General features: G+C 46.3%; 1 protein-coding gene across 50 annotated transcripts in view; it reads left to right on the top strand.

The window, feature by feature from the left end:
* The window catches only part of SORBS1 (sorbin and SH3 domain containing 1), a 232296-nt gene that overhangs the window by 175287 nt on the left and 30485 nt on the right, over positions 1-26524 (top strand). For 22 of the 50 annotated variants that reach the window (XM_058697256.1, XM_058697251.1, XM_058697242.1 and 19 more), the window contains 7 exons: positions 2999-3064; positions 3647-3748; positions 7693-7742; positions 17347-17519; positions 18068-19543; positions 20213-20298; positions 23398-23565. In XM_058697256.1, the coding sequence (XP_058553239.1) occupies positions 2999-3064; positions 3647-3748; positions 7693-7742; positions 17347-17519; positions 18068-19543; positions 20213-20298; positions 23398-23565 (2121 nt within the window). The remainder of the gene's footprint in view (positions 1-2998; positions 3065-3646; positions 3749-7692; positions 7743-17346; positions 17520-18067; positions 19544-20212; positions 20299-23397; positions 23566-26524) is intronic. The other 28 variants (XM_058697265.1, XM_058697262.1, XM_058697261.1 and 25 more) reach the window with 8 other exon arrangements.

Below are 26524 nucleotides of genomic sequence, written 5' to 3'. Positions count from 1 at the left end.
TAATTTGATTCAGCGACGCTGAGCTTTGTTAGGAAGTTGAGGCATCTTCTGAGTTAGGAGCGCCTGACTTAACAAACATCCTGCTGGTGGGAACAAGTTTCCTTCCTGCTCACCCTGTCCTGGATGCCTCTTAGCTGCTAAGCTGTCCTGAGTGAACAGCGCCACCTAGTGCAGTATAGAGGGATGTGTCTAACCTGGAGTCTGCACCCTCTTCTCTCCCTAGCTGTGGTGCACGCCTCATTTCTCCTTTCTCTCCCTTTTTCCTTTGCTGTTCACCATTCAGACTTCACTGAAGTCCACCTCAGGCAACCTTCTCCACCCTCAAAAATTTAACAGTGTCTTAACCCTTTTCTTTTTCTTAAAAGTTGTTCAAACATCTCACACAAAAAGCTACTTCTGAATCGTGTGGTCCCTTCCCCCTCTGCCAAAGGGGAAAAAAAAAAAAAAAAAAAGACCATGATTGGTATATGTAATAACAATGCCATACCTTCATCAGGGTAAGCAAAAGCTATTAGCTTTAAATTCTGTGTAATGGAGAGTCCATGTCATAGATTTTGGAAGCTCCTCTCAGAATTCACAAATTGCTAGCCATTTCTCACTTGCCAAATAACTAAATTAGTTTTATCTGAAATGTTAACTTTTAGGGAAAGGTGCGAAACAATTTTTATCATGTGATTGGTTTGTTTTACTGAATCTGTAATTGCAAATAATTCTGTTTTGGTTAGCAAAGGGCAGTATTTGAGTCCCAGCATACATTAAATAGGCTCTGTGAATAGCTTGGTAGACTAACACTGTTTCTGCTGGAAAGTGTGGTCTGAGAACCACACAACCAATCCAAATAAATGTTGAGGACACGGTCCATTTGTGTAGTGAGACCTTCCTAGAATTGGTATTGCTACCGTTGTTCTAGCTGCCTCTTAATTATTTAAAGACTTAGTGATCCTTTTCCAAAATGTCATTTCCTCTGAAGCCATGATGTTCCTTGCACAGACCTTAGAGCCCTTCTAAAATGGGACTTTTTGTGTGGGTTTTTTAAAGTAATAAAAGATAATACTGTTGAAGACTTGCCAAAATAACTTAATGCCCATATCCTGAGGAACAGTTTTGAGACGAGTGGCTCCTTATGGTCTAGAAAGAAGCATCTGAAGGGTGGGCTTGTCATCCAGTGGAACCAACTTGATGACTGGCTCTTGCTCCATGTTTGGGAAGAAGGTGTTGTTGGGAGAAATTTTTTCTTCAGTCCTACCTTAATTGCTCTAGGCTATAATAAGAGCTATAAATAAAAGTGGTGTAAATCATGGAAATTGTTTCAGCAGGTTTTTCAGTCATTCAGAAGCAGAATGAAATTAAAACTCTTACCAAATAATATGAATCATCATTTCTATTTTTTTTTTCCATACCAACTCCGGACCCACTTCCCCTGAGTGAAAAGCCTGCCAGAACTTGGACACTAGACATAGACCCTGAACTCCTTTCTTCCTCAACTCTTGCACTTAAAGCCAGCCAGCCAGCTGGCTTGTAGTACCTTTTAGCTCGGATACGTTGTTGTAGAATATCAAATAATTCAAGATGCCAGGCACCCTTTTTGTAAGACTTTTAAAACCAATTTAATTTGTAAGCACTGCCTTAACATTTTGCAGTTATGAAAGAAATGACTAGGTAAGATCATAAGTGACTTTAAAAAGTTTACTTCTCCAGGTGAACAGTCCAAGTGTATTAAGTGCTTAAAGATGAATGGTAATTTTTAATAGCACTTACTTTACACATTGCAGAGTATATACATGCACAGAGATTGCATTATTGACCTATTAGCTGTCAGTGATGAAAGCACCTTGGATTCAGATTGCTTTTCATTTGCAGGTTCATTACTAACAGTCTGGATGTTAGTTCTCCCCTCCTGCCCCCCACAATTTCTGCAGGAATCAACGTGATTTCTAGAAGTAAGCTCAAGGCAAAATGTCACAAAGTAAACCAATTTGCATGCTTCCACATAGTTATAATATTTGCTCAAAATTCCAGGAGCTATTAATGATCTCCTCTGTTCAGGAGTCATTGTATAAGACATCTCAGGTCTAAACAGGCAAAACAAGGTCTACTTGGTGGGGGAGAGGTTCCACAGTTACAAGTGGCTTGTAACTTCCAGATGTCCTACCCTCTGAACCCCTCCCTCATTAAACTTACAGTTCTCTTGGCAGAGTTCTGTTTTAGGAATGCAGCTCTAATTCTAACTTAAAGAGTTAAAGGAGAAAATGAAAATAACCCTATAGTCTGCTGTTCAAATTCAAGTTATGGACTGTTCTGTAAGGCAGATGAAAGGCATGGCTGTACTACCAGCAATGTTATCAAAGTCTAGTTAAGCTTTAAAAGGAGATTTTAAGTGTTGTCCACTGGAATTATCTAGTTACACAGTGCATTATAGAACACCCATTTTGTACATGGATTTCATTGCCACAAACCACAGAAAGCACATTTGGTTCAATTTACCCTCCCCTGGCCAAATGTCCAAATTCACAACATTTATTAAGGTATAATGAATTCTACCGTGGAGAAGACTGCTTCAAAAACATAGAATCTCAGTGTCCATCTTAATTTGAAAACAATAGTGAGGATGTATGTCAGCTGTCTCAACTAAAAAAGAAAAAAAAAGAATAGTGAGGAATTTCAGAGTTTTGATTTTTGTTCAAATTGGTGTTAATGCTTTTTTTTTCTTCTGTTTTCTTTTTTTATGTTTTCAATGTTTAGAATCCAACAATGATTTACTCTTGAGATGTAGACCTAGAAAAAAATTCCCAGTTAATGTTTCCAGCTCCTAAATCCTGCAGAACCCTTCCCTGGGCGGCCCCCTCAGGAGGCAGAGTGCCTGCTCCCTGTGTTTTGAGTTCACTTCTCTGTGTTGATACAGTTCTCCTAGTGTGCCCCTCTTCGTTTGAGCCGGTCTCCGTGTTTGTCTTTATGTCTTTATGCTCATTTCTTCATTTCCTCCTCTGCTTCCCGTCAGCCTCCCAAAAAGATATGGGATTATACTCCTGGAGACTGCTCTATCCTTCCTAGAGAGGATAGAAAGGTAATTCCGCTGTGCCTCCTCCGTGGGCTGTGTGTGTGTTCTCTAGCCTGGTTAGTGTGAGTGTGTTGTGGGGTTTTTGGTTGTTGTTGTTTTGTTTGTTTTTTAATTATTATTATTTTCTCAAATCACTTTTTTTTAACTTGATAACTTTTTTTTTTTTTTGGCTTGGTGATAAAACCATTTAACAAAGTCTGTAAGACGTCTACTAATGTTTAGAGGTTTATAAAGCAATGCCTTATTCTCCTGACATATCCTGCTTGTCACAGTCACTAGACTCTGAAAAGAGCAAAAATAGGTCTTTCGCAAAAGGTAGGTTTTTGTGGTATTTGTAGTTCTCTCTAGCGAGTAGAATAGCCTTTTGGAGCTCTGATGACTTGAGGATTTGTATTTTCTCTGCCTAATGTTGCATTCTGTTTTCACGTCTGCACCTGATTTCTAGTGAGCTCTTGTGTTCAGTCATGCCATCTTTGCCTTATTAAAGTATAGCGCTAAACCAGCTCATTTTTCAAACTTAACCTTCCATTCTTTCTGCCTCTCCTCTAAACTAAAACATGCTTTCCCATCTTTTCTTTCTCAAACCAGACTAATCTAGAAACAGATCTCAACCTCTGCCCAGCAGAGTTAGAGGCAGATTTAGAAAACACGGAGACGCTTAATAAAGCACCCGGGGCAAACTTGTCACAGGTATTTCCTAGTTTTTCTCACGCTGTCGGTTCCTCTTCCAGCTCGGTTTTGTTTTCTCCTCTGCAATCTGGTTTCGATACAGGCAAGGCAGTGAGTGGTAATGCTGCTTCTTTTTAAGCTGCATGGCTTTCTGACTCCTGTTTTCCTCTCCCACCAACCTAATTTTTGCCTGGATTTCTTTTGAGCTTGGCATCTTCCTTAAAGGAGACTTTTCAAATATACACAGGGTGGCTGGTGATTTAAATGACCCCACCCCCTTATCATTCTCTTTCTGTGCTCTCAGAAGGTGACCCTTTCCTTCCCTTGCCTCCATATACCTTCTCCAGATTTTCAGGGAGCCATTTTTGGGGGGCACTTTCCTTGTTTTTTTTGCAGCCTTGGGAGATGCCAACCTCAGAGATCATTTTCAAAAACACAGTGGCAGTGATTTGAGTGCCTCTTACGTGCCTGGCACCATCAGAGCGTTCCTATTTGTCATTTGGAAGGTTAGAAAGTTCTCCATGAAAAAATGCACTCCAGAGGCCAGACAGCCTGGCCACAAACAAGCATCTGAAACTCAACCTGCATGGGTATTTTTAAAGAGAGCTATGTCAAAATGTGGTTTATTAAAGGACATGTCAGAGAGAGAGAGAGAGAGAGAGAGAGAGAGAGAGAGAGAGAGAGAGAAGACACCAAGGTAAATGGGTTGCCAAGGGAAGAAACATACCAACTATTTGGACAACCACCCCCAGGGCTCCCTGACAAAATAACAAAGACTCTTACAAGGAAAGGGTATCTTTACAGAAAATAAAGAAGGAATGCAGTCACTGCTGGAGAGGCTAGAAAGGTCCACAGACCATGGCAGGAAAAGTGGGAAATCCTGTGGGTCGTGTTCTGTTTAAGCAGAACTAAGACAAGGAGGGTCTTGAGAGACTTGGGTTATGAAGTCTTGTGAGTGCTGGACCCTAAGCCAGGGAAGGAGTAGGGAGCCCACGGGATTATGGCAGCAGCCAAGGCAGGCTGAAATAAGGTCAGAAGCTGAAGAACTGAAAGCAGATCAGGAGAGCTGGGGTTCGGGAATCCAGAATCACAAAAGGATGAGTGCACCCAGGCCCCTCTTCAGAACTTGGGTGAGGCACAAAGGTGAGCCACAGTGCACACAATCAAGGCAGATATATCATGGAGCAGGGAGAAGGGGGTGGGGGGTTTCCAGCCAGGGTGGAGACTGGAACCGGTTGTAGCCTCTGTGGGATGGAAGGTCTGAGCTAGTTTGAGAGTGAGAACCTCAGGTAAGTCCTAGAGTGCTCTGGGGCGGGACGGGAGCGTGAAGATTCTAGGTCCTAAAACAAATCAGGGGTCACTTTTCAAAATAGTCTAATAAGAGCAGTTCTATTATACATACAAGGAGGGAAGGCAGCTGGAGAATTACTGAACTCGCTAAGGCCTCCTTGAAGTTAGAGACGGCTTCCAGTACATGGACCACTACCCAGGCAAGGTGGGCACAGAGAAGGGTCTGATGTGTGAACTTTGCCTTCAGAAACATGACAGCTTAGTCACACTCATGCATAAGGCTCTCCAATAATGCACAGCAGTGCCTGCGAAGAGCTAAAAGAATGGTATGGGCTCTGAGTGCCAGGAAAAACTGACCTTGTGGAAGACTTCTCCAAGGAGTTAGCCGGGATCTTAAAGGATGGGTGCAACCTAGGTACATGGTAGAAATAAGGGGCATCCATGTGAGGCATGGTCAAGAGCACAGAAGTGAACACATTTAGCATGTATGCAGGAAATAAAGTAGAAAATTCACCTGTAATGGAAAACTCGGTAGTAGTGGAAGGTAGGTATGGGAAAGAGGGTTGACCCTGGATTACAGAGGCTCAGAAAATATGGCTAAGGGGATGATTTTGTCTACAGACCAATGTTGTGATTCTGGAATTGTTTTTTGGAAAGTCTGTGTCCTCACTCTAGAGAGGTGAAGTTGAAGGGAGAACCCCCAGTTGGAGGTGCAGAAGGCATGGAGGCTACTGCAGTGGTCCCAGCATGGAAGGGTGAGGGCCCCCACTCCAGCACCAGCATGAAGGGAGGCGAGGGGTGGATGTGACAGCGCTCACAGAGGAAGTTGCAACAGGACATTTTAACTGGTGTGTAGAACAAAGAATTGGGGGATGGATGGGGACAGAGGCAACTCTAGGGTTTTGGCTAGGAAGTCAGAGGGGTGAGGACCTTCATACATCACATAAGACTGATGGAGAGAAAATCAGCACAGTGGTAAGACGGGGTTAGTTTTACGTGATTTATTTTTGAAGCATTGGTTGGGTATCATGTAGGGAATATCCAGTAGGCAGCTGGAAATCTAAGACGAGGTGTCCTGAAAGAGGCAGGGGCTTATAAAGTCAATTGGAGCTACTTGAAGAGAGTGATGGGTGAAGCCCTGGGAGCAGATGAAAGATGGAAGGAGACTCATGTGAACGGAAAGGATGAGAGAACAGCAGCTACCCCCCGGGATGTTGGATGGCATGGAACAGGAGAAGAAGGGGGAGAGTCAGAGGGTGAACAGTTCAGAGAGTTGAAGAAAGTACAACTACCCAGTGCTCCAGAGAGGTCAGCAAAAGAAGACTGAGGAAAGATCAATGGACTTGATAAACTGGAGGTTTCTAAAAAAATCTTTGGAGGTTGCTGGGTGAGTAGTTGCTGGGAGCCAGGGTAGAGAAGAATCCGGGGGTCCCCCAGGGGTACAGCACTGACTGAAAATATGTGATTGTGGAAGGAAGGAAGGAAGGAAGATGTTCCCAGAGGGCTCCACGAGGTCACGCAAAAGTTTTTCCAAGATGGAGACCAGGGCATCATCCTCAAAGTGGATGAACACCCAGAATGGGACAGGTGCCAAGGTGGGAGATGGGCAGGAGGGCTGGAAGGATGAACGTGGAGGTAAGAGCCGCACCTTCTCTGAGGAGTAAGGACGGGCAGCTGGGGTGGGGGAGGGCAGTGTTCTCATCCTGGGGCAGAGGTGTCCTCCCAAGTGAAAGGACCCAGCAGGTGAGGGTGGGTGTTTGGCAGGCAGAGGACCAGGCAGGTGAGCCCTGATGAAGGTTGCTTCCGTCCAGTCTTCTCCTCCCTCTTGGTCACTCTTCCCTTTCTTTATCCTGGTGTTTCTCTCCTTCCCCCTAGTATCTCCTTCCCTCCAGATAGGATATTTCCCTTGAAATAACCACCATTGGGGTTAGGAGTATCTTTAAAAGTTAACTTTTTCATCAATTTATTCAACTATCTCATTATTTTTAAAAAATAAATTGAGCCCTTTGCCTTTTTTCCTCCAAGACAACAGAAACCCTCAACTATGTAATTATGTTGCCTTTTCTCTGCATGTAGCTCTTGGTTGTTTTCTTTCTATTGGGTAGTGGCCTGTAATTTTATAAAATGCTCCCCCACTCAGACTGAAGTGGTCATTCGTGGGTTTTGTGAAACTGCATTTCTCCCCCATTTCCACATTCTAAACCTGCAGTGGTGAACAAATGATCTAAATACAGTGTGGTCTTTTCAAATGCATTTTTGTACTTTCTGTACCTAAGATGTCAGGTGATCCTCTCTCTGGATGTGGCATTGGGTGCATGAAGGAGTCTCTCTCTGGTGGGCTTGGCCAGGGGCTCTGAGGGCTGGGGATAAGCCGGTGAAGGCTGTGTTGTCCTCGTCACTAATGCATGTTGGCCAAATGGTGGGCTATCTGCTCTGCGGATCTATATTTAAGCATAAGCCAGGGGGCCATCTTCCGGTGCACCCAGAGAGCAAGAGTGCCCGCTGGCCCAGAAAGCTTCCAGCACCTAGACCTTTCCGGCCAAGCTCCCCATCTCCCAAAGGTCCTTGGTTGGCTACATTGGGAAAGGAAAGGGGCTGCTCTCTTTCCCCTTGGCTTGGAGTGTCTGAGGTAAAATAAATGATCTACATTCTTTTTTTTTTTTTGACCTTTACAGAGCTCGACGGTCAGCCCCACTCCAGAAATTTCTTCAGAGCTTCCTGGATAGTAAGTTGCCACCATTTACATGGCTTACTGTATTAATGTCAGAAATGGGAAGAGGCTATGTTTTGGACCCAGGTGTTTTGTTGACATCAGTCTAGTGGCTTTGGTGATAAGCAGCAATTTGATTATGTTCTTCAAATTATTTTTCTGTTTTCTCTTCCTCTTCTAAATTAATTTTGTGATGACTTGTAGTATTTTTGATAAGCTTTTTCCTATATGGGCATCTTTACCTTTAGGATGTGAGTCTGTCTGAGTTTGGAATCAAAGTTCACTCATTTGCTGGTTGTTGGTTGGGGTGTGTGACTGAGACGGGCCACACTGGATATAAAGGGGAAGGGGCGGGGAGTTGGGTCCTCAGGCAGCACCTCTCACGGGGAAAGGTAGAGCCAAGAGGGGGCTAACTTGCGAGATGTGGATTTATTTCCTCATACCAGTCCAGATTCTGCCTGGGTGATGCGTGCACACTCTACGGAGTAGCCGCCAGTCTCCTTTCCGCCTCCCTAGACCATCCTGAGCCCTGTGCCAGATTACTTGCCACACGGCTGACATGTTCCAGTGCCGTCCCCTACCCGTCACCTACACGGCACATGGCAAGCACTGAGCTGGTACAGATCGGCCCGGAGCCTCCCTGTCCCCAATGTTGGCACCTCTTAGGGCCCTTGTTCTGTTGCTGAATACCTGAAGCATGCTCTTGTGTTAAGAACACAAGATAATTTATCTGTTGATAAATTATCAGCTCCCTGAGGGCAAGGGCCGCATCTCCGTAGTACCTGATGCACCCAGTGCGTTTGGGAGCTTGCTGTGGTGGGAGCTGCTTCTCGTCGCCATCGTATCTGTATCTCATTCTTTGAAATATGATGAGAAAAGGCACAACTGGTACCTGTTCCATTGGCATCGGGTAAACCCCACAGTGAGCAAAGTTCACCTCTTCAAATAGAAGCCTGGCTTAATCTGAAAGCTGAGTCCATGGAATTTCTGGCATATGTTGTGGTCACTTGGGAATGAATGTCCTACCTCCCTTGCCAAAGAAGGCATGCTACAAGAGTAGTTTCATTTGAAAATCAATCAGCTGGGTTTAGGGTATTTCAGTGGGAAATTGGAAAAAAATCTTAATTCTTTTAGTATAGTCACCAAATCTCTGGCTAGATCCATTCTGTTCATTTTTTCCCTATAAATACGGGTTAATGATTATGATTAAATTTACCCCAGAGCGTAAGAAATGGAGAAGCTACATTAGGACAGCAGCTAGAAGGGAAGTTACCTGCTTTCTTGGAAAAGTCCAGGCATAAAGTCTGTCACACCTAATGCGGGTTTGGTCATCAGACCAGCAGTGCGATAGACCTCAGAGCTCAGATATGGTGTCGGGACCCCCTTCCTGAGCTCCCTCCACTCGGGGCTCTGAGGCTCACTGTCATTAAGGAGCTAGTTGGGCTGTGCCTTCGGCTGTAAGGATGACAAGTCCCAGGCCGTCTAGGTCCCCAGAGATGTTCTTTCAGAGGTGACATCCACCAGATGACCTTAGGCTACCTGCAGGTAAAGGGCGTCTTCGAGGCCACAGCTCCCTGCAAACTCTCCGTGGTCCCTGGGGCCACCTATTTGTCCCCTTGACAGTCTTGACACAGCCCAGTGATTGCTGGGCTGATTGCTCCAGATCTTTCCCTGCCCCTACTGTTTTCAGGATTGCCCAGTGTTAACCCTTCTGCCTGGACTCCCCCCCGCCCCCAACCTCCTTTCCTTTCCCCATCTCCCCAGAGTACATGGCACAGAAGAGGCTGCTTCTGGTGGCCAGGTGAATAAATTGTCAATGTGCCTTAGTTAATGGGTGAATTCTTACTGGATCTAACGCACGATGTTTAGTGTTAAAATAAGAGCGTAAGATACAGTCCCTTAGTAGTTTGTGGGCAAAACACATACCCGGAAGGATGTTGGTAGCTGAAAAGGCAAAGTGGCAAATGAATGAAGGAGGTTAAAGGATTAAAAGTATTCAGGTTTGGGCCCCCTAGGGTACAATCAATCAATATAATAACTTAATAAAATAAATCGTAAGTAAAAGTTTTCAGAAGAAAAAGCAGTGCCCACAGGCTGTCAAAGTTAGGAGCACAGGTCTTGAGTGAAATAATTTTAGTGACTTAATTGAACATGTACTATGAGCCAGGCCATATGGTTAACATCTTATGTACGTTCCCTCACTTAGTCCTTTCACCATTCCAGGGTCAAGTGTTATTTTTGATGCCCATTTTATAGGCAAGGAAACAAGCACATAAGGCCATGTGATGCCCACAATTCCACAGCTGGTACCCAGCCGAGCTATAGCCAGAAGAGGAATAATGAAGTTCTAGGAGAGTGGATGATGTTGGCAGTAAACTCTTATCTGCACCGTACTGACTCAGAACTGGGCAGTAAATTCACAGAAAGCAAGCTACAATTGACTGGTTCTGAGGGATTAAAAAAACAACGTAGGCAACTATTTGTAATACTGTGTTAGCAGGATTGAAGGGGGCTAACGCAACTGCTTAAAAGAGCACGTGGCTTTCAGACGTTCTGAGTATTTGTGTACCTAAAGATATTTGCTGTGTTCATTTATCAAGCACTCTTATTTATGTCACTGAGCTAGGTCTCCAAAGACCTCTGTTTCAGCCATAGTCTGGCTCTCATGAGCTACTTGGCAGGAATACGTGAGTTTTATCTTCCTGCTATCCTACCAGTTGGGAATTTTTCAATAAGTCAGGCTAGGTTTCCTTCCAGTTTATTTCAAATGAGTAAGGTTTTTCTGTATTTGGAATTGGTGGGGAGCCAGCCTCAGCACACTTCCTGACACTCGGGGAAGTGCACAGCAAATGTTTGCTGAATCAATGAATGTGCCTGGGAGTCTTTATTAACCAGCATCCAACTTGCTCAGCAGTGAGGCCAGCAACTTTTGCAGACTGAATCTGGCCCCTCTGACTGGATAGTTGGGAAGGACGTGTTGAAAGAAACATTGGCAAGACTTGACTTAACCCCAAAGACTGAAGGAGGAGTCGCAGGACAGCCCAGGTTCAAAAACATTGGGATTAAAAAAAAAAATTCTAGATTGATAGATAGATAGAATGAGTCACTAGAGAAGTGATGATGTTTTAAATCTACGTTCTTATCATATCTTGGACAGTTTAGAATTCTATTAATTAACATGACTACATATCACACTGTTAAAAGAATGTGCATACAGAGAGGAAGAAATTCACCCATAGCCCCAATATCCCAGTATAACTACCAGTCCTTACTTTCAAAAAATATATATATATTTGTTTGTTTGTTTTATTTTATTTTTGAGGGTGGGGAGGGGCAGAGAGAGAGGGAGACACAGAATCTGAAGCAGGCTCCAGGCTCTGAGCTGTCAGCATAGAGGCCAACATGGGGCTCGAACCCATGAACCATGAGATCATGACCCGAGATGAAGTCAGATGCCTAAACCAACTGAGCCACCCAGGCACCCCCAAAAATATATTTTTTATGCTTGCAATCACAATGTCCAATTTTGTATTTTATTTCCCTAGAGTTATCAGATTTTAAGTCAGCCCTGACTTAAGATCTGATGATTTTCATCATTGTCATTTCTCTTTTTATTTGAGAGAGAGAGAGAGAGAGAGCGCGCTCACATGCGCACACAAGTGGGGCGCGCGCACGAGCAGGGAGGGGCAGAGAGAGACACAGAATCACAAGCAGGCTGCGGGCTCTGAACTGACAGCACAGAGCTTGATGCAGGGCTTGAACCCACAAACTGTGAGATCATGACCTGAGCCAAAGTTGGATGCTCAACTGACTGAGCCACCCAGGTGCCCCTCATCGTTGACATGGATTAGCACTAATTCTTTAGCACTAATTCATTTTTTGCTTAACTAAAGAGGCTTTTCTCTATTTGGCCAGCAAGTGGCACTCAAGAGCACGCTGCTTTTTCCTCAGAAAACACTTTCTTTTAACCTAAGATCAAAACACAAATTTTCACCTGAAGAACTATATGAAACTCTCCTGGGCCTTGAAAATGTTTCAGAAATCTGCATGTAAGCATTTAATTTTATAGAGTCATTTATTCCACTGGTATTTATTGAAAAGCAGTGCTAGGCACTGGGCATGCAAAGATTAGTTAAGATGAACTGCCTGGGGGCGCCTGGGTGGCGCAGTCGGTTAAGCGTCCGACTTCAGCCAGGTCACGATCTCGCGGTCCGTGAGTTCGAGCCCCGCGTCAGGCTCTGGGCTGATGGCTCGGAGCCTGGAGCCTGTTTCCGATTCTGTGTCTCCCTCTCTCTCTGTCCCTCCCCCGTTCATGCTCTGTCTCTCTCTGTCCCAAAAATAAATTAAAAACGTTGAAAAAAAAATTAAAAAAAAAAAAAAGCCATTGTCTTAAAAAAAAAAAAAAAAATGAACTGCCTGCCCTCAAGGGGCTCAGAGTGTGATGGGGACACAGGCTTGTAAATCACAATTAGAATCTGGTGTGGTAAACGCAGTGCTGGGACCCAGAAAGAGTAACAATCACATACTGTAAATATAAAAGGTAATTTTTTTCATGCAGTACAAAGGCTAAAGATTTTCTAGACTTCCTCCTCCAAAGCCACAGTTAAAAAGTTGCACTTTTTTCTTCTTGCTAAAAACAACAAATGGTTCTGAACAGTGAATTCCATGAGGCTGGAATTTGTCGCCTGTTTTGTTCCCTGTTGAAGCTCCACCTGGAAGAGTGATTCACACTTAATAGATGCTCAGGAAATACTTGAGTGTATAAAATGAGCAGTGGAATGAACTACTGAGAGCTTTTCTAGAAATATCATTGACAATGATTTGCAGAGATGACTGGAGGGAGTCAGGGCGGAGGAGGCAGAAGTGGTGGTGGTGAGGCAGTGGCCAGAGAGGTCAAGGGAAGGGACTGAAGTGAGCTGTGTAGGACAGGGAGGAAGCAGGACTTGGTAACTGGTTAGGTTTGGGGAGCAAGGAGAGGGAGAAAGGGGTTGATTCCCTGGGCTTTTTGACTTGGGCGAGAGGAGACAGAAGAACAAAGCCGGGCTTGGTTTGGAGCATGTAGGGGTTAAGATGCCTGAGGAACACCCAGGTGGAGCTCTCCAGAAGGCACTTCAATGTATGTGTCTGGAGCTCAGAAGAAAGGTCTATATGGTAACAGGTTTGACGGTGGATTTCTTGGACAGTCTTACCATATTTAACAGTTTTACAGGTGAAAGAACTTGAGAAACAGCTTGCTTCCCAGCAGGTTAGCCTTAGCTGCTGCACATTGCCTTCTGGAGTCAGGCTGGGGTCCCCCAGAGCCCACCTGGTCATACAGTTGCAAGTAGTTGGCCCTAAGAGGATTACTCCATTCTCTCACTTTATTCTTCCAGCGAGTGTTTTCGTTGAATCCCCTTGAAACTCAGCCCCCTTTGCATCTTAGCCAGAGGGTGAATTGTCTGGCCTGTCTCCTCCTGGCCTGCTGCTCTCTTTGAACTGAAAACTGGCTCAGCCCAAGCTGCTGAGAGCTGAGCTCCAGTGCTGAACTTGGCTTGTTTTGTTATGTGGTCGGTAGCTGCCGGTGCTGATTGGGCCTTTCTCATCAGTCCGGGCTTTTCTCATCCTCTCTGATCTCTTTGAACACAGTAAAGACCCAACAACTCTGTGACCCTCAACAGTTGCCTTCACCACTCTGGCCCTCAGTTTCCCTTTGGTGCAATGGGACAAATGATGTCTGTCTTTCCAATAATTAGGAGATCTGATGGACAGCTTACATTTTAAAGCATTGTTCCAGAACTTATAGGAGACCCCAGTTGGGAAATTTTACACATCTGGAAAAAGCATGTTGGCTTTGGTATCAGAAAGAAAACAATTAGCTATAGCAAATCCATTCTGAGAGATTTCCTGAGTTGCTGGTTTGTCATTCTGGTGGGGAAGCAGGACAAAATGGTGATAATGGATGGAATGAAGCCAGAAAGTGGAGTGGCTGCAGGCAGGAGGGGATTTCTGACAAGTAGTGAGGCTGAGAGGTATGAAGTCATGGCAGAGTGATGACCAGATGAAGCTGGGCAGACCTGGAGAAGACCGTGTTGGAAATTCTGACCGAGGCTGAGGCACTTCAGAGGATAGCAGGGTAGAAACCTCCTTCAGTCCCTCCCCGGTGCTGAGGGAGGTCTGTGAACCCCAAACCAAGGCCAGCAGGGCTTAAGAGACTGTCCCGTCACCACAGCTGAAGGAAAAGTCAGAAAATGCAACCAAAAAGAGGGTAGGCTCTAAAAGGGAAATTGAGATAAGGGGCAGATTTATGTTTAATTATGAAATTCAAAGTTAAAGCCAGTAGTTTAGGGCTCCTGGGTGGCCCAGTTGTTAAGCATTTGACTTTGGCTCAGGTCACGATCTCACTGTTTGTGAGCTTGAGTCTCGCATCTGGTGAGCTGGAGCCCTGCATCACGTAAGCTCAAACCCCAGTTCAGGTGAGCCCCGCTTGTCTGTCTTTCTCCCCCCATCTCTCTGCCCCTTGCTCGCTTGTACCCTCTCTCATTAATTAATTAATTAATTATCTAATTAATTAATTAAAGCCTGTAACTTAGATGAGCTTGCATTTATTTAAAGTGGCACATAGTGCCACCAGCTGGTAAATCACCTTTATGGGTCGTCCTGCCTTCTAACTGGAGCTGACGCCGTGTCAATCAGAGGGTGGGGAGGAGGGGTGGGACACTGTTGAGCACCCCTGCGGGTAGAAACAGGAGAGCCAGAAGCTGTGTGGGTGGCAGCCCTTGTCCCCAGGCCTCTGAGCCTGGCAGAGCCATGCCTCTGTCTCCGGGGGTGGGAGTGGGCACCTCCAATCGGGGACCAGGGTGCCAGTAAGGACAGCCAGCCTAGGCCTGGGCCGTGCCAAGTCCCTGCAGTCTTACTGTTGCCACCATTCTGATGACTCCATGGTCCCTGATGTCAGGAGCCAGGAGCCAGGAGCCTAAGTAGATGTGATGAAATTCTTATACTTGTGAAAGAATTTCTAAAAACATGATTGCATAAATCGAAGCAAATCCTTAGATCACGTGTACCAATTTTACCATCAGAGAATTTGACCTCATACTCATTCAACAAATATTATTTATTGAGTGTATTCATGGACCTGCTCACGGGCCCCCTGCCAGTAAGGGCACAGCCTGGGAGAAAGATTTGTTGTATCATGCCCCTTCCAGAGGCTTCTTCTCTTGGAGACACACCCTGGAGGCTGCTCTGTAGACCCAGGTCACTTGCATGCTTTTAAGTTCTCAGTTTTGAGAGTTGATTTTCTTTCCCCTTAAGTGTTCAGTAATGTTCTCCTGTCTTGGCTGAGAAAAGGGGAAAAGCATTTGATCCCCTGACATGGGGCCAGAGAGAGTGAGAAGGACCTCGGGGAATCCTGACTCCCCTGGGCAGTCTCCTGAAATAAAGCATGGAAAGCTTTGGAAGCCAGTGGTGGGCACATGGTAAGGAGCTAGGAAGTGGTGGCTACCATGAGGGATGTCACCAGTGCTAGAAGCAATGGGATTGCTCAGCGGAACTTATGTACCCTGAGGTGCAGACATGGCCTATTCTACCAGAGTCTCCACCTCTTTTCCGTTTCGGACTCCTGGGCTCCAGGGCCACTTGTCCCAGGGGTACATTCATGGCAGGTGACACTTGACAGTGACATGGAGCTCAAGCATCCTCAGGACTCCTGTGCTGTGCAAGCCTGGGCTCTTGGAAGGCACTGCCTCCTCGGTTGTAGGGAAATGTTACATATAAAAGTACAGCGGAGGGTGCCATGTGGTGCCCAACGACAAGGCTCAAGTTCCAGCGCTGCCATTGCACAGACGATGGCTGCTTGGACAAGTGCTGATCTCTCAGTGCCTCCTTTCCCCATCCAAAAATGGGAAAAGTTGGATTGTTTGTGAGGATTAAAGAGAGAATGACCGTCAAGCCTCCCCCATACACAACTGTCACCACGTTGTGTAGAGTCATCGTTGTCATTATCTGTGACCCCGGGGACCCAGAGGCTGTGTCATATGTAAGAATAATCCCATCATCGATGGATGGGTAGAGGGAAAGAGATGGATAGGTATGTGATAAGCAAATGCAGTCCAGTGTTCTGTGTAGAATCTGGGGGTCCAGAAGATACGAAGGTTCACTATATAATTCCTTACATTTTTCTATACACTTGATAATATTCATCATAAAATATTGGGAGAAGCAATTCCATCTTCAGAGCTAAAAAATCCATACGGATACTAGTAAACCGAATTCAGTAGGACTAAAAAGCAGCCTAGCAGAAGCCTGAGTACTTTTGTGGGAAGGAGGTCATTCACTATCTGAGTGAGTGTATATGTGTGTCTCCGTGTGTCAGTGGGTGAGGGCATAGAAAACAAGGATTAGGGGCGCCTGGGTGGCTCAGTCGGTTGAGCGCTGACTTCGGCTCAGGTCACGATCTCATGGTCCGTGAGTTCGAGCCCCACGTCAGGCCCCTGTGCTGACAGCTCAGAGCCCGGAGCCTGTTTCAGATTCTGTGTCTCCCTCTCTCTGACCCTCCCCCATTCATGCTCTGTCTCTCTCTGTCTCAAAAATAAATAAACGTTAAAAAAAATTTAAAAAAGAAAACAAAGATTAGGGGAAGGGAAGGGCTCAGTGAGTAAGTGCTCTTTATTTTTTCTTTACCCCACCTCATTCCTAAAAGGATTTGTGGTAACTTGCAAAAATACCTAGAATTTCAACAAGATAAAAATAAACAGAAGATGCAAATGAGCAAGAGTTTATACTCCTATTATATTTCAAAAGGTTCTGACTACAAATTTTGAAAGAAGCTGGTGCAAAATGTGGCTGGGATAGTAATGGCATATAGAATCCCAGGTTCCCCTTTGGTGACCGGTTTTCCTGGAGACCCAAGATAATTGTTGACTTCAGTGCTCCATCGGCCAAAGTGCTTGTGAAGAACAAGCCAGAGAAATAATCCAAGTGGTGAACTTGAAGTCACCAACTTTGGCTGGCAACATGTCAGAGGAGGCTCCGCTCATGTCTTCAGCTGTGCCATCTTGTCCCCCGGCACCCACCCTGCCCTCCCCGCCCCCTTCTCCCAGCCCTCCCTCCCTAGACAGAGTTTCTCAGAGTTACTCTTTTAAAGCACAGATGCCGTCATTTCTTTTCTCTCCTTTTCCTTTGTTTTTTAACACGTATTTATTTTTGAGAGACAGAGGACAGAGAACTTGAATGGGGAAGGGGCAGAGAGAGAGAGGGAGACACAGAATCTGAAGCAGGTTCCAGGCTCTGAGCTGCCAGCACAGAGACCAACAAGGGGCTCAAACTCACAAACTGCGAGATCATGACCCGAGCCTAAGTCGGCCACTCAACCCAATGAGCCACTGGGATGCCCCCAAATGCCATCATTTCAGTTAGAGCACTTTGCTGTTCCAGCACGATTCCTGAGCATTCAGGGGCACCCTTGGGCTTGTGTTGTCTGAAGAGCTCTAAGTAAGACTGCCCTTTAGAAAGGACAGTGCTTGATCAGGATGCCAAGAAGTGTGATTCTTGCCCTCAGGTGGTAATGTGCTTTTTAGAAAAATGTTAAAAATTCTAACTTCCATTCTTTTTTTTCTCTCTCTTAAAATTCCACTGTCTTTAGTATATATTCTTCCAACTTCCATGCAGTGAAGAGGGAATCCGATGGGGCTCCCGGGGATCTTGCTAGTTTGGAGAATGAGAGGCAGATCTATAAAAGCGTCCTGGAAGGTGGAGACATCCCTCTCCAGGGTCTGAGTGGGCTCAAGCGACCCTCCAGCTCGGCCTCCACTAAAGGTAACTGGGGGAAGCCTGCAGGGCTCTGGCTCATCCGCACGGTTATCTGGGTGTCTGTCACCCATCCACGCCCGTTATCAGGATGTCGGCAGTGGGTGACTTCCGGCTATGAGGATATCCTTTGCCTGCGCAGGTCCATTTCCAGGCCTTGGAGGCCTCTTAGTCCCCTTCCCTAGTTTCTCACCGGCCATTTTTCTTTCTGGTATTAGTGGCTTCCCTTCCTTTGAACCCCAACCTTGCTCTCCCTAAAGCATCTCTCTCTCTCTCTCTTGTTCTGATTCCCTTTTCTGAGAACGGAGCTGAGCCTTAGCTCCCATAACTCCAGCAGGGTGGCCGTTTTCCGTTGCATCTTTGCACCTGCTTTGCAGCACAGATTATTTTGCTTCCGGACATCGACTGGAAACTTAAAAAAAAAACAAAAAAAAAAAACAAAAAAAACACAAAACCCTTATGACAAATGAGCATGTGACCTCTTTTTTTTTTTTTTTTTAAGCGGCTTTCAGCTTTAACCTAATGGGTCTGTTTATTTTATTCTGCATGCTTTCCAGTGGATCGTAAAGGTGGGAATGCTCACATGATTTCTTCATCTTCAGTTCCTAGCCGAACGGTTAGCACTAGCAATGCGTTAGGCCCCTTGTGTAAGCACAAGAAACCCCTGTCCGCTGCGAAAGCCTGCATTTCGGAAATCCTTCCCTCTAAATTCAAACCCAGGCTCTCTGCTCCCAGCGCTCTTTTGCAGGAACAGAAGAGCGTCTTACTGCCAGCAGAAAAGGCTCAGAGCTGTGAGAACCTTTGTGTTTCACTGTCTTTGAATGATTCCAAAAGAGGTCTCCCCCTCCGAGTGGGTGGGAGCATCGAGAACCTGCTCACGCGCTCCCGGCGGGACTGGGACAGCAAGTCGAGCAGCACCGTGAGCCTGCAGGAATGTGGCACCAGCGCCAGGAGGCCCTGCCCTCTCTCCAGAAGGGCCGGGTTGCAGTTCACTATGTTCTATCGGGACATGCACCAGATCAACCGAGCTGGCCTCTTCCTGGGTTCCATCTCCTCCTCGAGCGTGCGAGATCTTGCCTCCCACTTTGAAAGGAGCAGCCTGACATTGGCCAGGGGTGAGCTGGGCCCCAGCCAGGAGGGCTCAGAGCACATCCCCAAGCACACCGTCTCCTCCCGCATCACAGCTTTTGAGCAGCTGATCCAGCGGTCCCGGTCCATGCCGTCCCTGGACCTGTCCGGGAGGCTGAGCAAGTCCCCCACGCCTGTACTGTCCCGGAGGGGCCTGATCTCGGCCCGCTCGGCTGAGTCCCTCCTGGAGTCAACCAAGCTCCGTCCCAGGGAGGTGGACGGGATGAACCCCGGGGGGCTCTACGCCTCCCCGACGTGTGGCAATATGGCCGAGCCCACCTTGGGCTTCAGGGGCCTCGTGCCTTCTGAGCCCCTCTCTGCCTGCTCTGACGAGCTCGACCACTGTTCAAACGTCTCCAGCGACAGCAGAGAGGGCAGCAGCGGCAGTGTCCACGGAGACTTCCCCAAGCACCGCCTCACCAAGTGCAAGGGCACCTGCCCGGCCTCGTATACCCGCTTCACCACCATCCGGAAGCACGAGCAGCAGCAGACCTCCAGGCAGCCTGACTGGCGCCCAGATCTCAGAGGGGACAGGAGCACACTCCTCAGGAACATCTACCTAATGAGCCCCCTCCCTTTCCGGTTGAAAAAGCCCCTCCAGTACCACCCCAGGCAGCCTCCCTCTGGTGACTTCTCAGCCCCTCTGGCAGGCCAGAAGCCAGACTTCCCCAGCCAGCCCCATCAGGACGAGACCCCCTCTAGGGGGAAGCCCTCGGTTCCCAAACGCCTGTCTTCCCGACACACCATGGCGAGGCTGAGCCGGATCTTGGAGCCCCCTCAGGGAAGACCTGTGGTCCCAGAGGACTGCCTGAGGGCCTTTAATAATGGCAACTCCATGCCGTCCTCAGACCACGGCCTGGACAGGAACAACAACCCACAAAGTGAACTGGGAACATCCCTTGGAGGTGGCCTTTGTGTATTTGCCCAGTCTCCCCTCACCCGTCTCTCCACTTTGCTTGCTTTGTCCCCTCCTCCCGTGTGCCCTTGGTGCTCATTTTCTGGTCTGTCCTTTGTTTTCTGTTTGTTTTGCTTGGCAATTAATCATGGCTCGTAGTGGCTGCACTTCTTTAAAAACAAAGCCCCCCCCCCCCATGTCATTTAGACTAACCACCAAACTCTGTTTCGAAAGAAAAATTGGCCGTTTAGCTCATCTGAGAAATTGGTCCATTTGAGCTCTTGAACCCCTTGCAGTTCACACCAATCCTCAGTCCCCCTGCGGTTTTTTGAGAGGCAGCCTCTCTCAGTGGCCCTGTGTGTGTGTGAGTGTATGGTGTGTCCCTGTAAGGTCCTGCACGCCTCTTAGTAGGGACACTTTTCAAAGAAGGTCCTCTCTCTGCTCACTTTTTGCCTTCTGATTCGTTTTCTTTGTATTAAGCTAGTTTACAAGGAAATCCAAAAAGTGGGGCTGAGGGGGAAGGAATTTGGTTTTTCTTGTCCTTCAGAATTTGATTATTGGTCAATAATCCATGATTGTAAAAACTTGATATTTATAACGGATGAAAGGTAAAATCTTATCCCAGTCTGGTTTCCCACTAAATCTTTGCCTGTTTTAATTCTACTTTGTTGTTTTGAAGATTCAGAATCACCAAGACATTTTATACCTGCTGATTATTTGGAATCCACAGAAGAATTTATTCGAAGGCGTCATGATGATAAAGAGGTAAATGCCATCTCTAAAATCTCTTAGCTCTTACGCAGATAAAAAATAGGAAGGAAGCAAACATTCTAGTCATCTGTCACAGAGGTGACCTGACCTAGCAATGGGAAGCAAAAATTGGCATTTTCACAAATGGGTGTTTATGTAACCTAAGCTCAATTGTTCCGCTTCTCCAAAAAGTAGGACTTATTTCGCCACAGGCACTAGGTTCGAAATGCCAAGTCTCACTAGCGCCCCTGCAGGAGAGGTTCAGAAAGAGGCTGCCTACCACTGCATGAGGGGATCTGGGGTTCACTACTCTCATCCCCTTCCCATAACCACCTTGGTATTCTCTAGGGAAACCCACCCACGTGTTTTCCCATACTGCCCACCCCTCTTTGGCACAAAGCACAACTCATACTGGGAAGGGTGCAGCAGGAGAAAGAGGAAACAGAAATAATAACCACCATGATACATTTTATAAAACAATTTGACGAAGTTGCCTTTAACTCAGGAGGAGGAGAGATACCCTAGTAAATGTTGGGAACCCCCCTCCCCAAGAAATTCAGGACACACACATCTTCTCGCAGCTGCTGAAATGTCTGTACTGCAGTGGAATGACTGACAAGGCAGGGAAAGGATTTCGGAAGAGGTAGTTCTGCATATCGGCTAAATGGGCAAAAATCCCAAGCTTCTTTTGTGATAAAGTGGTGTTATAAGGCATGCTTTCTGGCCTTTGCATGCCCAGGGGAAAGGGTCCTATAGATTAAACCATCTCCAATGACCATTTTCCTGTATCAAGTTAAGAAGTGGAAGAATGGCTTTGAACCTGGTGGCAGTAGGGACAGTGTTCACGTGTATACAACTCTGGCCCCTTCCCTATAAAGTCTGAAGCCCTTTTCCTATTTTCTGTTTTGCTGAGTGGTTTCAGAGTTAAGGCGGGTTTTCCTTAAGGATTTAAGGTAAGGCTGACCTTGAAGGGGGAGGGGTCCTGGATGATGATAGTCATTGCTGCTGAGACAAAAAGACCATAGTGCTCCCCCTCTCCAGGCATAACACCATATTCATGAAGATATTTACACCTGTCCAGAGGGGGAGAAAACAAGGAAGCATTTGATGTACAGACTTACAGTGAGTGTCCGTCAGGCCACAAAACTGTTTCATTTCTAGTCACTGTCACTGAGATACAAGGGTCCCACCTATGTAAAGTGAAAGAAGGTGACATTCCATTTTATTAGTATAAACACTAGTAGCCAACATGGAAAGCTTTGTGAATAGAATCGTGCCTGCCACATGGGGGGCATATTTTACTCGGTCGGTTTACCAATTGTTATATTATAAGGTGCATTCACAAGGTGACCAGCTTGTTTGCTGAATAACGCTGGCTCACAAATCCTTAAGAATGTCGTGTCTTTATTCACGGTATTTGCCTTCTGTGGTTAATCTGTGGGAATGATGGATTTGTTGAGGTCAGACTCAAGCACTGGGTTGGGAGCTTTGCTCCATTGCTGTCCACTTTCACTGATTTTATGTAACCGTGGCCCAAGCACCAGGGACGTGGCAGCCTCAAACCTCAGTCCATTACCATTGATACAGAAACAACTCACACTTCCAGCTAATGGAGTGTCGGTCTTGACGTTTTTCTGTGCAAATGCTTTATTCCTAATATTGATGATAGTGGCATTTCTGAAAGTGAGAACATGTCAGTCCTAGAAGGGACATTAGTAGTCCTCTGGCCAAGCCCTTGTTTTAGCCAGGAAAGGACTCCAGTGGGGTAGAGACTTGCCCAAGGTCACGTAGCAAGTTAACTGACACAAGAGGCACAGCTGGAAACCAGGGCTCCAGATTCCTGGGCCGGTCCATTTCGACAGCACCGGGCTTTGCAAAGCACTTTCTCACGTGTTTTCTCATTTAATCTTTACAACAACTTATCTGAGCACTGGACATCCCACAGCCATTTAATGAGTTGTTACTTGATTATTTGCAGACCCTGGAGAAAAATGGATAAATCAGGCCCACCATCCTTTGGGGCTGGATATCCCTTGAGGCATTTAATTGCCTGCTGGAAGATGACTAATGTCTTATGAAAATGTTAAGAATGACCATTTCTAACTAATGCCTTTCTATAAGGAATGTTAATCCCAGGAATGTGCAACTGGTAGGGAATAAGAAAACACATTAAAATTCTACTCCATAGAATTTTCAATAGGAAATGAGAACATTTGGTAAAATGCAACATTGTTGAATTATTTGAAAAAGCCTTTAAAAATAGAAATAGATGACCATTTCCTTAACCGAGGAGAGTGTATTTCTTCTAAACCCAGGTACCCATATTCTTCATCTTCTATGTTTATATTCTACATCACTCCTTTAAACTCAGCTTCACTTCACCTAACGAAGAACAGTTAAGTAAAAAGTACAGTAAGAAAGTAATTGATGTTGTCTGCCAGTCACATAAATAGCTTTTAGTTCACATGCAAAGGCCTCCTAAAAATTGTGCCCGGAGGAAGCGTTGGCCAGCCGATAAGGGGTGCCGTATTTTCTGGAGTGGGCATCTCTACAGAGCGTATTAGAATAACAGACTAAGGAAGCACAAAAATGACCTAGTTGTCGTAGGTCCTGCATTGTAAGGGCCCAGATTTGGGTAGCAGGAATCAGCCAGCCCTGGCCCCACCAAGGGAATACACTGGGAACTCATCACTGCCTAAACGAGGTGAGGCTCGCACTCCCAGCCCCCCACCTCCAGCCTAGCATGCCTGTGAATGCTCCGGGCACCTCCCCCTGGGGGACCTGGGCTTTGTTGCCATGTACTGGGGACAGGAGGCTTTTGGCTGAGCCAGAGGATGGTTTTCCAAGCAGTGTAACTGTCTGGAACTCATCCTTCCCCCATGTCCCAGTGCTCCCCATGTTTCCCGTGCAGTGCTGTCTCCCTCCTACACGGAGTGCGTGGAGTGTGGTTACACCAAGGATGTAGTAGTTGTGGCCATAAAGCCCGTCTGACGCCTGCCCCTCAGAACTTCCTCCCTATTGATCCAGCACCTGTCTCCTCAGTTGTGTCGTTGGCAGTTTTCCAATACCCTGGACCAGATGATTCACTGCCCATTTTATGCAATTTCATGGCAGAAACTTTTAGCGGACCAGAGACGACTTAAGCGTGAGCAAGAAGAGGCCGATATTGCAGCTCGTCGCCACACGGGCGTCATTCCGACGCACCATCAGTTTATCACTAATGAGCGCTTTGGGGACCTCCTCAATATAGACGATACGGCAAAAAGGAAATCTGGGTCAGAGGTCTGTTTTGGTCGCCTCAGTCTGCTGCTTGACCCAAAGCGATACTTGCCTCCCCTCAGCATCGCCTTCTGTAGGCCAAATTAGTTCTCCAAACGGCATCTGTCATCCTGGCTCCCCCATAGGCTTGCTTTGGCTCTTCTGCGGCTGGTCATGGACATGAGTCCCATTATGTCCTTGCTCTGTATGTTCAAGCATGCCTGGCTGTGGGACCGGGATCTGCTGGCACCCCCCACCCCGCCCCCACTGCATGCCTTAGAGCGTCGCCTGCCTTCGTGAACCCAGTCCTCTACATCCTGCATTTTATCATGACACTGTGCTGCCTGTGCATTCTGCCTAGAAACTTTATATTTTAGTGCGTGTGCATTAGTAACTGCAGTGTGGTCAGTTATGAGTCTTCTTTGAAGAGATGGTGTTGTGAAACTTACTACAAAAGTTCGCAAGCGTTGTGTTACTTACGCCATTTACACAGGTCCCGAAATCTCAGAGAATGAAATTGCCGCTCAGTATTAACTGATGAATTAATTGTAAAGGGTGTTTAGCAGTGCTACAGCCTCACTGAGAAACTTTGAAACCCAAAGAGTTTTGCAGTTAGGATAAGCCCACACAGAGTGAGAGAGCCCTCTGAGAGACATTGCGTTTGTTCCCTTAATTTTGACATTTCTCAGCTGAGATTATAAAACTTAATATTACAAAAGGCACAAAGAAAGCATAAACCTTTGAAGTGATTTTTTCTGGGCCTTGGCCTCCTGCACTAAGATCAACATGTTGAAATTATTTTTTTTTAATAATTTTTTAATGTTTTGTTTATTTTTGAGACAGTGCAAGTAGTGGGGGGCGGGGCAGAAGATCCGAAACGGGCTCTGTGCTGATAGCAGAGAGCCCGATATGGAACTCGAACTCACAAACCGTGAGATCATGACCTGAGCCAAAGTCAGGCTCAACCAACTGAGCCACCCAGGCACCCCGACAACATGTTGAAATTCTTATGCTGGCCAAATGCTGTGTCTTGTGTCAGGGTATGTTTTGCCATGTAGCCCTCAGTGGCTCCCTAAGGATTAGCTCCTTTTGGGGAAGTGTGTGTGTCTGGGGCTTGGGAGGCAGGGAACTGGGCGAGTGACACCAAAGCATATATAGTTTTATAATCTTTAGATGTAATAGATTGATATTCACATTTCTGCCTTTTGAGTGACAGAGGCACTGGCTATTCATCAAATGGTTCTTGTTTTGTTTTTCAAAGAAGTGGAAGGTTTCTGTGACAAAGAAAAGAACCAGAATGAAGGAAGGAGAGCAGGGAAGGGGAAAGGAGGCTCTAAGGTGATGGAGAAAAAGAAAATGTAACAAGGAAGAGGCAGAAGTTGGCAGGAGTCACTCGGATGCCAGGGAAAGACAGCCCCCAGTATTCCAGCTCCACAAAACCACCCTGTTCTGAAGGCTCTGGTGACAGATTATCCGCATTCACAGGCCCACCTGCTTGCAAGTGATGGAGAGGAGGGGAACCTGGAAGGCACCAGAAGGCTGCATGGTTACAGGTGTAGGTAATACAGGCACGTGAAAATGCAGCTGGGGCAGCACAACCACGGAAAGAAGCAGGCCAGCTGCCTAACCCATCCTGCCTCCCTTCCAGAGCAGTGATTGTCAAACTTGAGCGCTCATCAGAATCTCCTAGGGGCCCATCCGCAAAGGTTCTAATTCTAGGGCGGGCCCCAAGGATTGCATTTCTAACCACTTCCCAGGTGATGCTGATGATGCCAGTTTAGGGACCACGCCCCGAGAATCACTACCCTAGATGTTGACTGACAGACACGGGAAAATAGGGACCAGCAAGTCCCGGGTGCACAGGGCTGTGTAGATGGACATCAGCCCCACTGAGGAGAACCCGAGTGACCACCAATTCTGTGCAAGACCCTGTGCAGAGGCAGATATAGGACTCAGGCTGTGTCCTTGGGAAGCTGGGAGTGTAGTGGAAGAGGCATCCTCCTGGCAGTTGTGTCTGTTGTAGCAAGTGACAACGTTGTACAAGCCGAGAGGGGGAGGAATGGATTAGGCCTCAGGGAGACAGAGACAGATAAACAGGGCAATGAAGCTCTGTATAGGCAACAATGACTCATGACACATCTTAGCAGCTCAATGGAATCAGTGTTTCTCAACCTGGAGTAATGTGTGGATTCTGTTGAATGGGCAAAAAAATTTTTTGTTTTCACCAATCCCCAGTATCGGCCTAAGCCAGTTTACAAATTAAGTAGTAAATTGCACACCTGTAGAACTCAGTTTAACCAACAGGTGATATCATTTTGCCTGAACTCAGTTGCCACTCAAAGTGTGAATATGTGCTATTTGGTATACATTTTTTAAAGTTCACACAGCTCTACAGCTGGCTGTCCTGGGGTAACCACCACGTTTGGTTTTTTGTTTTTGTTTTTTAATTGGAATCCCTGAAATTTTTGTCCTTACAATGTTGGTCATCTGGCCTTCTCTTGCAAACTTGTCATTTATCATTCATTCCACATCTTTCTTATTTGCTTGCAACTATTAAATTGTGCTCTTTGGTCACAGACAGATACAAATTCGGGCACTGAAATTGTGTGGCAGTGATTATAAAGTAGTCGTTTAGTTGACCTGTACTATATATGTGAACAGATAGAAACATCGACGTGAAAATGCAAAAATAAATTCCTGTGGGGAATTCATCACCCTAAAGAAAATTCCTACAAGATCCCAGCTTTGGGGGCCTTCACGTAAGGGACATATCACTGAGGGGTTTCGGACCTAACCCTAAGCTTGATGGAGCTTTTATTTTTTTATTTTTTTTTATTTTTTTTTCAACGTTTATTTATTTTTGGGACAGAGAGAGACAGAGCATGAACGGGGGAGGGGCAGAGAGAGAGGGAGACACAGAATCGGAAACAGGCTCCAGGCTCCGAGCCATCAGCCCAGAGCCTGACGCGGGGCTCGAACTCAC

Source organism: Neofelis nebulosa, chromosome 13 (genome assembly GCF_028018385.1).
Source record: "Neofelis nebulosa isolate mNeoNeb1 chromosome 13, mNeoNeb1.pri, whole genome shotgun sequence".
NCBI lineage: Eukaryota > Metazoa > Chordata > Mammalia > Carnivora > Felidae > Neofelis > Neofelis nebulosa.
The sequence above is the reverse complement of the archived record's forward strand: the minus strand, read 5'-3'. Positions and strand labels throughout refer to the sequence as shown.